This window comes from Panthera onca, chromosome B1, assembly GCF_046562875.1.
Source record: "Panthera onca isolate mPanOnc1 chromosome B1, mPanOnc1 haplotype 2, whole genome shotgun sequence".
Taxonomy (NCBI): Eukaryota; Metazoa; Chordata; class Mammalia; order Carnivora; family Felidae; genus Panthera; species Panthera onca.
Genome location: NC_138342.1, coordinates 108,607,219 through 108,622,120, shown reverse-complemented (window position 1 = coordinate 108,622,120; position 14,902 = coordinate 108,607,219). Strand labels below are relative to the sequence as shown.

The 14,902-nt window shown below is 34.4% G+C and overlaps 1 protein-coding gene across 11 annotated transcripts in view; it reads right to left on the bottom strand.

The window, feature by feature from the left end:
* Positions 1-2,257: 2,257 nt before the first annotated feature.
* The window catches only part of LARP1B (La ribonucleoprotein 1B), a 128,785-nt gene continuing 116,140 nt past the window's right edge, over positions 2,258-14,902 (bottom strand). For 5 of the 11 annotated variants that reach the window (XM_078445751.2, XM_078445752.2, XM_078445744.2 and 2 more), the window contains 3 exons: positions 12,520-12,629; positions 11,675-11,802; positions 2,283-3,325 (listed from right to left, as the gene is read on the bottom strand). In XM_078445751.2, coding sequence (XP_078301877.1) covers positions 3,167-3,325; positions 11,675-11,802; positions 12,520-12,629 — 397 coding nt within the window. In that variant the 3' untranslated portion in view covers positions 2,283-3,166. Of the gene's footprint in view, positions 3,326-3,377; positions 4,536-9,589; positions 9,865-11,674; positions 11,803-12,519; positions 12,630-14,902 lie in introns of those variants that run through there. The other 6 variants (XM_078445745.2, XM_078445749.2, XM_078445746.2 and 3 more) reach the window with 5 other exon arrangements.

Below are 14,902 nucleotides of genomic sequence, written 5' to 3'. Positions count from 1 at the left end.
GGACAGGCAAGTTCAACTTTCTGAGCAAAGGAGTATTAAACCCAGTTGTCAAATCCAGCATTACTGGCAGTAATAGATATATTGCTCCTTCCTCTTCTGACTCCTGGGTATATCTGAGTTGGTTTGGGGCACTGATGGAGAAGGTGCATAATTTATTACCTCCTGCTTAAAACCCCAACATCCAAAAATCCAGATATATATATATATGTATATAAACATATATATACATGTATGTATGTATGGAGCAGCTAGTACTGTTTGTCTTTACAGAGAAATGTAAGGGGATGTTACAATAAGTCAGCAGTAATAAATCCTAATTTCTCAGACGTGTGAAACTTAGAACTTAAATTTTTCTTTTTAATAACATATAGCACAAAATTTAAAGGGAATAGAATAGGTTAAAAGTCTCCTTCCTCTCTAACCCTCCAGTTACCCAGTTCTCCTCCCCACAGGTAACCATTATTACTTTTTAAAAAAATGCTTATTTTTGAGAGAGAGTGTATGAGGGAGAGGCAGAGAGAGGGGAACAGAGAATCCAAAGTGGGCTCTGTGCTGACAGCAGAGAGCCTGATGCAGGCTCGAACTCATGAACTATGAGATCAAGACCTGAGGGGAAGTTGGACACTTACTTAACCAACTGAGCCACCCAGGTGCCCCTATTAATCACTTTCTTATTTATCCTTCTAGGGCTATTCAATTTGTTTGCAAGCAGATGTGTAAATATTTAAAAATTTTTTAATGTTTACTTATTTTTGAGAGAGAGAAATAGAGCCATAGTGGGGGAGAGGCAGAAAGAGAGGAAGACCCAAGGAGGCTCCAGGCTCTGAGCCATCAGCACAGAGCCCGATGTGGGGCTCGAACCCATGAACTGCAAGATCATGACCTGAGCCGAAGTCAGCTGCCCAACCAAGCCACCCAGGCGGCCAGATATGTAAGTATTTTAAAATCAAAAGGTGGAATTCTAGACACATTGCTGTGAGCCATGTTTGTTTTTTTTTATAAAGTTTTTTATTTAATTCTTGAGAGAGGGAGCAAGAGCACAAGCAGGGGAAGAACAAAGAGGAAGGGAGAGAGAATCCTAAGCAGGTTTCTCACTGTCAGCACAATATTTTATATATATATATATATATATATATATATATATATATATATATATATATCATATATATCATAGTATATATATGCCATGAGATCATGGCCTGAGCCAAAATCAAGAGCCAGAGGCTTAGCTGACTGACTGAGCCACCCAGGCGCCCCAAGGCTTGCTTTTTGCATTTAACCTGGATTACAGATTACTCCTTATTATTCCTTAAGGAATATCCCATTTTTTTCTAATCAACTGTTGAGTTGGTATACTCAATGGAATCCCATTATATAGCCATACTATAACAAGTCCCTTACTGATGGATATTCAGGTTGTTTTTAACCTTATGCTATTAAAGATAATGCTTTCATGACTAGTAGATACATCTTTGCAAATGCGTGCAAAGTAACAAAGGTCAGGTGACACCAGCTATCCTTTTAATTGCATTTGTCCATTTACCAGGCATGAACTTTGCAATTCCACAGCCCTCTCCAGTTTCTGTTCTAGCCATGGCCACTGGCATTCATCTGCTGTCTCAGTAGGTACAAACTAGAATCAGAGATACTAGGTAAAGAAATTGCCATATTTAATGCCTTGAATTTTCTCAGATTTAAAAGAATTATAAAGGAAACAAATGCAGGTAGCAGTTGACCTACTTTAATTCTCTGGTATCACTCTGGAGCTACTTAAAATAGAAGTCACATGGAACCCAAGGGAGGAGATTCATAAAGTACATGCTATATATGGTACATATAAAATAATTACACCAACTTAAAAGCAATCTTTTGAGCAATTTTTAAATTTGAGAACTATTTTAATTGCTTGGTAGACTAGAACCAAAGTAAGTTAAAGCAAATTTAGGCTTCCTTTTCACTTTCCTTTTACTCACAACCTTGCTGTCCTTCCTAGTGTCCTAGTGTCCTCCCAAATAAGGACCCTTCTGGTCCTATGTTGCTATGCAGAGCTTCTTTTCATCCTTCTGTCCCCAAATTATCCCCACTCTCCCAAATAAAGTTCTTCCCCTTCGCTGGACCTAACTTTTCATTCACTCTCAGAAATAAAGGATTTGATGAATTACTTTTCACCTGAGTGGCTAATTTTTTTTTCCCCTCCCGGAAGTACTTAATAGGAGCAGGTTAGTGCTAGATAGTAATTTACATGCATTATCATTTAAATACCGGGAGTAGAGTAAGGGCCCAAAGTTAACATAACATGCCCAGTGATACAGCAGAACCAGAGTTTGGCTGCAGAGCTACTTAACTCCAAAGTCTGCATTTTCCCTGCTCGCATCAGTGTTCAAATATTTTTGCTTGAAAACCTTCTAATTTTCAAAACTTATGCATTCCTCATAAAATTGTAAGCTGACATTTAATTTTTTTCATGTTAATAGTTGCAAAGGTCAGATTTTCCAGCATATTATGAATATTGATACTTGTAATTATAAACATCACCTTTTAAGTGAATCCAATGAAACCCATTTACATCCATTTTTTAAATATATGAGCAAGCCCTTCTTTAACATTTAGAAAATTTACACCGTTCTGTCTTCTCCAAGAACTTGTATTTCCATTCCATTTTCTCCATATTTTTAATATGTGTTAATGTTTGAAAGTCTTATCACCAGATACATATCTACAACAAAAATAAGTATATAATTTAAATTTTCATTTATTTTCCTCTGACCATAAGTTCTAATTGGTAAAAATTTCTTTTCTGGATTTATTACAAATATTAATACAGAATTGAGGAAGACAACATATATACACATTTGGGTAATGACTAAACATAGGTAGTAAATTTTGTGTTATTAGTTAAGGTAATACTAGCTACTGTAACAGATAAACATCAAATTCTTGATGGCTTAATACAGAAGACTATTGCTTGATAATATGGAATCCCAAAAGGGATGAGGCAGTGATTCAGGTACACAGGTTCCTCCCATCTTGAGGCTCTACTGTCTTCAACATGTAGCTTCCACATAGCCCAGAAAGGGAAAAATGAACGTGGAGATGGCATGATCATGTGGGCAGGTTTGGAAGTGGTGCCCCTTAGTTCCTCTACCTTTCCAAAACCCAGAACCAGTTATACTGGCAAACCTGAGACAGCAGGAAGATGGGCTTGCAGTCTAGCAGTATGCAGCAGGGAAAGGAGAAATGGATTAATCAGCTTGACAATCTCTGCTACAAGTTTATTGGAAATGCATATCTTGAGAGGAATCATGATCCAACTTTTTAATGAAATCTAATGAAAGAGAATGTTAAAAAAATTTTTTTTAATGTTTATTTATTTTTGAGACAGAGAGAGAGAGAGAGAGCACGAGCAGGGAGGGGAAGGGCAGAGAGAGAGGGAGACACAGAATCCGAAACAGGCTCCAGGCTCTGAGCTGTCAGCACAGAGCCCGATGCGGGGCTCAAACTCTCAAAACAGAGAGATCATGACCTAAGCCGAGGTCAGACGCTTAACTGACTGAGCCACCTAGGCGCCCCAAAAGAGAATGTTTTAATATGCTAAGAACAAATTTCTCTGGCAAATACTTTTAAAATAATATTTCTTGTAAACAGGAAGTAGAAAATTTTAAACATTTTATCAGATGAAATGAGGACAGTAATTATATTCTGTATGACTTGATAAAACATATGTTCTTTCATTGAACAACACACCGAACACCAAGCAAAATAAAGACAGGTGTTTGTTTGTTTGTTTGTTTGTTGAGAGAGAGAGAGAGAGAGAGCACGTGCATGAGGAGCAGAGGGTCCATGCTCAGTACGGAGCCTGATGTGAGGCTCGCTCCCAAGACCCTGAGATCATGACCTGAGCCAAATTTAAGAGTCGGATGCTTAACCAACCGAGCCACCCAGGCACCCCAACAAAGCCTTACTCTTAACAGAAATATTCTTAAACACAAATTCAGCAAATCTTGAATTTATGAGAGCTCAACGAATCATTAAAGAAGGTTTCACCTTTGTGTGGCCCATAATGGCTTTCACATCAAGAGTAATACTTGGGATGGGTAAGGAAATTATAAAGTGGGAAAGAGATTACCAGGAACTCTAGCATATTGACCAGATAAATCAGTTTTACAAAAGAGTACTTACAGAAGTTGAGAATCTGGAAATTGATTCCTTTAAAATGATTTATGTCTATGTAAACTCCTCTGAAAGTATTACGCCCAAATTGAGTACCACTGCATTATACCATACTGCCTTGACAACCCAGAGAAGTTTCTTAAAGTGTTTTTGACAAATGTGGGAGCTATTTTTAAGCCTCCCTTGGTCTTTAGATTATATACTCTGGTTCATGCAAAAGGAAGTGAGAAGCAGTGAGTGGCAGTGGGAGGTCATCGGAGGGTCACTGAGCCTGGGAGAGGCCATGGGTCATGGAAAGGCAGATTCTCATATCCTGCTCAGAGACTGGATATTTATGATGAGGCAAAAGTAACATAGTGGTGATGCTGGAAAAACATAATAAGCAAAATTATTACTCAATATATAAGAGGAGAGAACTAAAAGTGAGACATTACAATAGTTCAGATTCATGGATTATCTCCCCCAAAGAACTTGTAAGTATACAAAATTCTACATACTAAATTTTGGGGTCTCACAGAGCCTCCCCCTTTCAAAGCCCTTCTCATAAAAGGCAGATTCCTCTTAGGTTATACTGGCATTCAACTGGAAACCAGAATATTTTAACATTAAACATAGCAGTACTATGATTATGTTCATGTCGTAATGAAGGTCTAATATATTTTAAAACATGCAAAGAAGTATTCAGTTTTATAGACCTGGAATACTACCTGGAGAAAACAAAATTAAAACAACAAAGAGCACATTCTGCTTTTTTCACTGAAGCAAATATGTATAGTACATTGGTAGAAACCATTCTATTAACCAAATCATGTCTTAATTGGCCAAGTTAATTGGGAAAATTGGTAAAGTATAAAGCCAGATGTGCTTCCTTTTAATTAACTGTGTGGCATATTTCTTTCAAGCTTTTTTGAGACTAACATACCATTATTTATGAACACTATAGTATTGTTGCTTGACAATAATAACCCTAATGTAATACAAAATTTCATAATCATGTTCTGGATAAGATGTTCAGTTTAGTTTTTTGTTTTTGTTTTTGTTTTTTTTTTTTTTACCATACCTAACTCTGGAAAACATTTAAATACATAAATGATATTGTTCCCTAATCATGATTTTCCCCCAAAAGAGGTACCATATAGCACTCAATGTACATATTTAAATGTTCTACTATACCATTCATTACTGCAGAGGACGTCCATGATACAAAAACCTAACAGTCTTAACCAGGAGACTTAACACTCAATTTCATAATAGTTAAGAATCATTGCAGTTCAGTTTTAGAGTCAGTATCCATATGTTTCAATGTTTCAAACTGTTAAAGAACAGTCTGGTTAAGATGAAGAGCTTGGGGTATAGAGCTAGACTACTTGAATTCAAATTCTTGCTCTGCCATTCAACTAGCTGTGTGATAACAATTATATTATAAAAGTAACATCTAGGGGCTGCTGGGTGGCTCAGTCGGTTAAGCATCTGACTTAGGCGCAGGTCATGATCTCATGGTTCATGAGTTCAAACCCCATATTGGGCTCTGTGTGGACAGCTCAGAGCCTGGAAGTCTTTGGATTCTGTGTCTCCCTCACTCTCTGCCCTCCCCCATTCACACTCTTCTATCTCAAAAATAAATAAACATTAAAAAAAATTTTTAATAAAAAAATTTTTAAGTAACATCTAATTTTAAGTTTCTCATATTTCAGGCAGGATCCATTCACTAACTTGCTGTGTGAATTAAATGCATAGCTTAGGTTAGCCACACATTTAAACAGATGTATCTTATAATTTTCTTGTTTGTTTATATCTTGAGAGTTAATCACAAATAATGTTAATGAAGTACTTTAAGTTTTAAAGTAAGTGGACAAAAACCCAAAGCAAGAGTATTTTTATCTTTAACCATACAAATCAATGCTGTGTTTATTTACTAATAACTTAAGCACAGTTTGGCATTGCCCTAACAAGGTAATCATGAGTTGCTGAGACTCATACGACTATTAGGAATGCAAGAGTAATTGATTTAATTATATGTCACCACAAGATGGAGTGAGAATTCTCCAAAACACACACACACACACACACACACACACACACACACACACACACACACTCCTGTCAAAGGACTACAGATCTGACTTATTCCATTCTGCCATCTAGTGGTGATAGAATCAGGTATTACTCTCTATTGGATCAGTCTTCTATACAAGAATAAAATAAAAATAAGCAGTTTGATAAGAACTAAAAAATTAACTGAACAAAAAGATTAAGCACAGAAAGGAAAGTGGTAACACTGTTTGGTATAATAACAAGGAGAAGTATGTCGGAAAAAGTTAAGGAGAGAATGTTAGAGTGGAGTCCAAAACTAGAAACACAAGTTTAAAACATAAAATCTATTTTAAAACTAAAATATGGATTTTAAAACCTAAGTTTCTTCCTTATAACTACTTTTAGTACAAAAAAATTCTAAATTTGGCCCCACCTATTTCTTAAAAAAAATAAGTAGTTGGATTTAAATATTTTAACGTTGCCTTTTTACTTATAAAATTGAAAAGGAAGCATCTAAAGTCTCTAGGGACTTACATAAATTTTGGGTAGGGCTGTTTAGATTTATAGTCAATAATGTTTTTCTTTTCATTGAATAACAATGCTTTTATTTGCTTGAGTTTTAAATTTAAAATTTAAGGAGTAAATTTTTAAAATTTTTTACCAAAAAATATACATACCATGTTAAACATACAGAAACAAAAATTAGAAAGCAAAAGGTTAATGTTCTTGATAAGTATAAAAGCTCTATAAATCAATCAGAAAAAGATAATCATGAAAGACATAAAGGATATGATCAAGCCATCTACAAATAATATAGTTAATAAACAATAAAAACTACCACTCATTAATAACCTCATTAATATAATGACATTAAAATAGTGTTTTTATTTCTCAATTTATCAAAGAGAAAGATTTATAATAACCAGTGTTGGTGAGGATGCAGGAAAGCAGATGCTGTTGGCTCAGTATAAACCATGCAACCACTCTAGAGTGTGTTAGAATGGGAACACATTTCTACTTAGAATTTCAACTCCTACGAATTTATGCTAGCAATACAGGTGTCCCCTGCCATCCGAGTAAAGCATTCTTAAGAAACCTTTCATAAATTGAAATGGCGTAAAGAGCAGTATCCCTCACTTTCCTCAAGTTCTTGTTACAGCACTTTACTTTTACAAAAGACCTACCTTAGTATCTGTTTTTGAGAACTGAAAGAAATCCAAAGAGGATTTTCACTTTTATGAGAAAAGCCACTACCGTACTAAGATAGGTCTTTCATAAGAGTGAAGTGGCATAATGTGAATGTCCCTGCAAGTCCAATTTGATATATACACAAAGATTTATCGGTAGGAATATTATTAAATTGTTGTTTGTAACAGCTCAAACCTGGCCACATGCTAAAGTTCAACAACAGGAGATTAGCTAAATATAAACTATGATGCAATGTGAAGTACCTGCTGGAATATTACATAACTTGTAAAAGTCATAGTGTAAAAATATTAATGACATCAGGAAATGCTCACCTCTAATATGTGAAAAAAGGTCATAACACTATATGTATAGCATGATGCCAATTTTGTTTTTTTCTTTTTTTAAAAAGGTACTTTATTTTCTTCTTTGTGCTTTTCTAAACTTTCCAGTTATATGTATTACTTTTATAGTAAAAATAATATAAAATTTCTAATTTATTACACATCACAGAACTCTTGATTGCTATTTTCATATAAAATATACAATTCTCCAAATTTACATTTGTATATGGTGAGTGGAAATAATCTTAAATACATGTTTCATATGTATGTGTTCAGCACAAAAAGGATATCAAGAAAACTTTTTAGATTATTTCAAGAGATCCCCTTAAAGCTAATAAGCATGGTTTGGAAATTTCTCAGTGAAAAGCCAGAACTACATATCCACTTAAGAAAACATTTAGAAATTTATTATTCTAATCTTTAGTTGTTTTGCATCCTCTTTCCAACATCTCTAAGTAAATTTATTTTCTGGATATTCAAATTTGACTATTTCTTAAAATTAACACATCAAAATAACCCCCAAATATTGTATACAAAACTGCAGATTATCATTTATGCATGGGTGAAACTAATGAACTAATGAAAATCTCATTTACTGATGAATAGCCCATTTATCCAAAGATTGTATGTTTTTCAATGTTGTCATCCTATAAAAACATCAAAAAGAAAATAATAATTTAGTGTATTAAACTGGCTGCTCTGCCAAGAAAATATATGTGGTAAATAAATTGGATATAGGTTTATAACTGAAATTTCATTCACAAAATAGAGTGGTTTTCTACTAGCAGAATTTGAATATTTTTGCTTTTCAACTATATCTAAAAAAAATAATTAAAAATCAATTCAAATAATTTAGAATAAGCGCTTTATTTTTTTTTAATTCCCACAAAACTGAAACTATCATTTACATCAGTTGCAAGAGCAATAAAAATTAGAAATAAATTTGCTATAACTCTTGAAAACATGAGCACAAAACAAAACTAAAAGAAACAGGAAAAACTACTCCTTTTAAATTGAAGATAATTTGACTTCTTGTGACATACCCACCTGCAGATGTACAAATAGCAGATGCATTCAAAACAGTGTGAGATTTAATTGATTTAGGACAATATTCCAACCAATCCCAACCAGTTTTCAATTACTTGTGCAGGCTTATACAGAGTCACAGAAAGCAAATCACTTCTAATATGTAACCAGCTGATGCCAATTCAGAACACTCCACACCAGCACAACAATAACTATGGAAATCATGAGGTATGACTAGGGAGAAAAAAGCAAACTCAGCATCCAAAGTGCACATACTTCATACTCCAATTTAACTGCAATATAGTTCTACTTTAGTAAAAAAAGAAAAAAAAAAAGTTTCCTTAAACTATACATCAACAAGAAAAGCAAATGTATCATTTCATATTCTTTTTCTGAATTTAAAAAATATATACGTAATCTGCCTTTGTTTTTGATAAGTTCAAATATGAATTGATAACGGGGTGATCGGATTCTTTAGGAAAGCTCTATAGAAGAGATGAATACAACATACTGTATCTTCTTTAAGAAGTATGAGCTGAAATGTTAGGCATTCCTTTTTGTATATAGGCATTGTTTTTGTATATATTTAAGGAATGCTGTTCTTGTAAACAATTGCTTTGAAAAAGAAATACTGGGACCAAAATACATTAATAGAGGATCTCTATAAAAGGTCACCAAAACTATCCTTGCTCATGACATCAGGGAAAATGTTTTTAGAATTTATCTTGTTAGAAAAAAATGCTACCACTTTTCCTCCTTTTTCTTTTTTGTGATGATCACAATTAAACATCAGAAGATTTTTCCCAAATAAATACTGATGCAAATGTTGATTTCAAGGGCAAACAACTTTCATAACAGTCTATTTCTCAGGCATTTCACCATCTGTTGAAACTGAGGCAGCACTTTTCTGGTGTGAATTGTCACTGGACTCCTGTGAAGTATTCCTTCTGGGAGAGTTTATTGGGACCTAAAGCTGATTAGCAGATGTAGGCTTAGCAGCATTTGGTAGCTTTGTAGAGGAATTAGATGGAAGTCTATGACGACTACTGTCCTCACCAGAAGTAGATGAATGTCTTTTTCTTCCAAATTCCTCACTAATAGGGGGCTGCAAATTATGAAAGACAACATAGTGACAATTTTACTATTTTTCCTCCCTTCAAAATGTAAGGCCAGGCTTTTTCAAGAAAGAAGGAAACTACGTTGGCACTTCAGTAGATTTTATTAGCATAACAAAAACTTAACAGCAATTTAAGGTATTACATTTCTTCCTCAACTAAATCAGCCTAGTATTTGTTCATTCTTTCACTCAACATGTGTTTATTAAGATTCTCATATGTTTTGGGGCTTGAACTACATTGCAGAGCATAAATATAAAGCTAGCTTCCCTGCCTCGAAGAAAATGTTTCAAAGAGACTTTTTATGTGCTTTATTCAACCTCTGTCAACTCCAGTCCCTTTCAACCCTAAACACCTATCCTAGGCTTGTTTGAATGATAATGTTTAACAGATAAATGAAAGCAGCAGGGGGGAAAGAGACACGAAGTTAAATAATCTTTAGCAAGTTTGAAAGTCTATCTAGGGTTTCTAGAATAAGGAGACCAGAAAGCATTATTGATGTATTAATTTTAAACATTTTCAAACATAAATATCCATAAAGCTCCCAAGTCCCCTCAGACTGCAAGCAAGGAGAGGGTAGGCAGTGAAAACATATTCTGCACTCAAAAAAAAAAAAAAAAAAAAAAAGTCAGCTTTTAAGGCCTTTCCAATTACAAAGATTTGGGAACCCACCACCAGACTAATATTTTCATTTGTAGACAAGTTAAGACCATAACCTCCTCTCCAATCTTCCATTGTATTTAAAAGCGGAGGCCTGAATTCTTAGTTCCTGTTCAGATAGGGCAAAAGTCACTATTACAGAGCAAGGATGTCTTTGTGAAAGAACTGGCTAGGCTACTCTAGAAACACTTTAATTCCAGAGACAAGCACGTCTATTAATTCCATCGCTAGGCCATCAAACCTATTTACACAAAATATAAGACAAACAAATTACAATACTAAGCAGAGATGGACCTAGCATTCCTTCTACCTCTCTCTTTTCTGTTCTTTTGATTTTTCTGTCCTTATTTCTCTTTTTTCCTCCTTTTATCTTATTTTCATCCCATTCTTTCTTTGTAATGCTTTCCTTGTCAAATCGTTTAAAGTTTATTCTCCTGTCTCTACATATGTATATAATATTCTTGTCCTACCTTTATTGTGTGGGGAAACCTAAATACATGTTACATTAGCACATTTTAGGAAACTATAGGATGAAGGTACATAGAAAGTGAAAAATTTTCAAAGTGGTGTGAGAAATTAGTAACATATCCACATAAAAGTTACTAAATCTATAAAATGTTTAATTATAGGGGCTTATCAAAATTAAAGTGAACTGACAATTGGACTGTGGTTATGTAAGATGTTAATATTTAGGAAATCTGGGTAAACAGAGTATATGGGAATTCTCTGTACTATTTTTGCACCTGTTTTAAAGTTTGATTTCAAAACTGGAAAATTAAAATTGTGAAATAAGTTAAAAAAATAAAAATTATAAAATCAAAGTTAAGAAAGTCACTGATAGCTCAAAATCTAAAGGTAATAAAAAGACTACAGAAGATCGGGGTGCCTGGGTGGCTTGGTCGGTTAAGCGTCCGACTTCGGCTCAGGTCATGATCTCACAGTCCGTGAGTTCGGGCCCCGCGTCGGGCCCCGCGTCGGGCCCCGTGCTGACAGCTCAGAGCCTGGAGCCCGTTTCAGATTCTGTGTCTCCCTCTCTCTCTGCCCCTCCCCTGTTCATGTTCTGTCTCTCTGTCTCAAAAATAAATACACGTTAAAAAAAAAAAAAAAAAAAGACTACAGAAGAAAGGACTTAAAACTTACATCAATGCGGAAGTCTTCTAACCTCTTAAAGCTACAGAGGTATTCCTGAAGTTTTGGGTCAATAGACTGCGTCTTAGATTCAGAATATTTTAGATAAGCCCAAAACTTTTCTAATCCATACAGCTGACCTAATAACAAAGAAAAGTATACACATTAAATTATATAGAATTTTAAAAATGATTCATATTGAACATGATCCTACCAGCAATTAATCATTTACCTTCCAGCAAACACTTTATCTAGTTCTTGAGAATAAGATGTTGTAATTATAATGGCAGCTAACATTTAGTAAGAATCCACTATGTAACAAGTATTATTTAAATGGTTTTTATTTATTAAACTAATTTGAACCACATACAACCCTGTAATATAGATACTTATATATATTACTGATGAGTAAACTGAGGCTAACAAAGCTAAGTAACTTAACCAAGGTCACACAGCTACTAAGTAGTGGAAATGGGATTCGGACCTATGCATTTGGCCCAAAGTCAGCACCATTACCCACTGTGCTAATCCATCTTTTGAAGCCTACCTGCTGATGTTACAAAGAGTTTTCAAGTAATGGAACATCAGTGAGTATTATTTTCATGTTTTATTGAGGAAAAAATGGCAAAATACTACTTCATAAAGGAAACACATGGGTATGGTTATTTTCTAACACATTATAGGAATGGCCTTCTTACTATATGGTGCTCCATCCATCCTTCATCAAGAACCATAATAGTGGCCTGAAGGTCTTAAATGGCCTACTCTGAAAAAAAAGAGTTATGAATTCTCTCTATTTATTGACTCAGGTTTACAATTTCTAAATAGAATAAGATTATTGGGATGTTTTGTTTTACCAGATTCGTAGTCTTTTTTGGTTTCTTCTTGGAAATCCTTAAAAATTTCTTGTCTGAATTTTTTTTCTAGTCCATAACTATAAAACCTGAACAGACATTCTAATCCATACCTGCGGAAAGGAAATGAATGGTTTACAATAAAAATTTTGCTATGACAATGTGAAGATTTCATACTTAGCAGCACTGATACATGGAAACATGACACAAATAACCCCAAGCAAAAAAACAGAAGAGCTTAAATGTATGTAAATTTTAGTATGCAGGTTTTTGTTTGTTTTTAGCTGAAATGGTTAATTAGTAATTCATGGATGGCTTTGCTATTTTTGTTCACTCAGCCATAGCACCTCATGGAACTATAATGGGAACCTGCAGAATGACAGGCAGCCTGTGGACAACCAGAGTTGTCTTCCTTTGGACAGAGGATCTCTCCCTGGTATTTCTGAAGAAATGTCCAAAAGATTCAGTGGCATTAAGAATGTTTTAGATTTTTCCCAGACCAAGGTTTATAATGGTATGTTTGTGTGTGGTTTTAAATACTCTTGAACATAATCTTTACTCAAGAGAGATAAAGACTATACTCTGTGCCCTAGACCCTATGTGTGGTTGACCTATTCAACTATAAATGACAAACCTAATTAAATGGCTCCTAATAGATCTTCCCTACTTTAGCTATAAAGTACATCTCATAAAAGATATTTTGCTAAAACAACTGTAATCACTACATAAAATCAGAAAGCAAATTTCCTTGTTTTCTTCTAAAGCTACCTAGAGAACCCAAGACAAATTTTGGACAGTGGATCAGCAAACTACATGGGCTCAATCTTTAATTTAATTAATGGTGATGAGCAGAACCCATGACAGTGAACACAGTCTTCAGAACAGCAGTAAAAGGACCATGTCTAGCTTACTCAACTAAAACAAGTCGCAATTAATAGATTCCTAGTTAGAATCCTTAAGTCATTCTGGGTGCCTTAGTGGAATAAATACTACAATTTCTTCATTACCTGCAACATAATTTTGCCTGGCTTTTATTCACGTGAAGGTGTGTGTGTGTGTGTGTGTGTGTGTGTGTGTGTGTGTGTGTGTGTGTGTGTGTCTTTTGTAACTACCTTATTTACAAGATGGAAAGCGATGGTCTGTCCAGAAGAATAAATAGGTTTCTTGGCAAGCTACCAAGAGAAATGTAGGACTACCAACTACCTCCACACACTGACCTGAGCCCCTTGTTTTGGTAGCCATAAGTGATACTATTCTTTGAGCTTATATGACTGAAGGCTAAGGGGACTAAGGACTAAAGAATCACCAGCTCAGAAATGACAAACATGCCTTGACACTCCTCTTATGTGATATTATACTGATATTAGCTTATATACTTTATAAATATAAATATAAATATAAATATAAATATAAATATAAATATAAAGCATTGATATCTCAACCTTGGCTATATGTAAGAATCATCTGGAGAGCTTTTAAAAAATACTGATGCCAAGGCTTTTCTCCAAACCAATGAAATCCGAATCTTTGGCAGTGAAGCCTATGTCTCTGTCTTTTCTTTTCTTCTTTTTTTTTTCCTTTCTTTCTTGAAAGCAGAATTGAGAATGTTTTGGGTTTTATCAAGTAAATGACATTCTAGAAGAATGTTAGAATTCTTAGAGGTTATTGGTAAAGGCCAATAGACTACTACAATATTTGGATTTTTAGTCTTAATTTTTAGCAAATCAATTCCAAAGACCAAAAGTATGACATTATTTTTTTTTTCAGAAGTATAACATTAATCGCAATCCAACTATGCAGCATAACTGCTGAAGTGAAGACAAGGGGCAAATGGCCAGCCTCTCAGTTGCCATTTATTCACTTACCCCTCATTGTGAGAAAGCTTAGATGAGTGGAAAATATAAAGGATAAGAAGCAGAAAGAACTATATTTGAATTCTGGGCCTGTAATTACATCCCTGAAAATGGGGGATAACAATATCATACTTTTCAAGAATAGATGACACAAATATTTATAAAGTACTTAGACCAGAGATGGCACATTGAAGATAATAAAGGTTATTTCTCTCCTTCCTTCTTAAAACTATCCTACTGCTGAATTTAGTCAATGGATAGATTCAGTACTAATCTTTCTAATAACAGTAACAATTTATTGAGCACTTACTGTGTATCAGGTAACATGTTTTGTTTTATCTTCACAATAACCCTTTGAGGGTATCTACCACAATTTCCCCTACTGTAAAAAGAAGCTGAAGCTTATTGTGATTAATAATTTGCCAATCCACAGTGAATTAATAGGCTGGGATTCAAATTTGGCCCTGATTTCAAAGCCTTCAGATGCTTAACAATAACTGTGCTACATACTTCCTAAGGAAGAGCTAATCCAG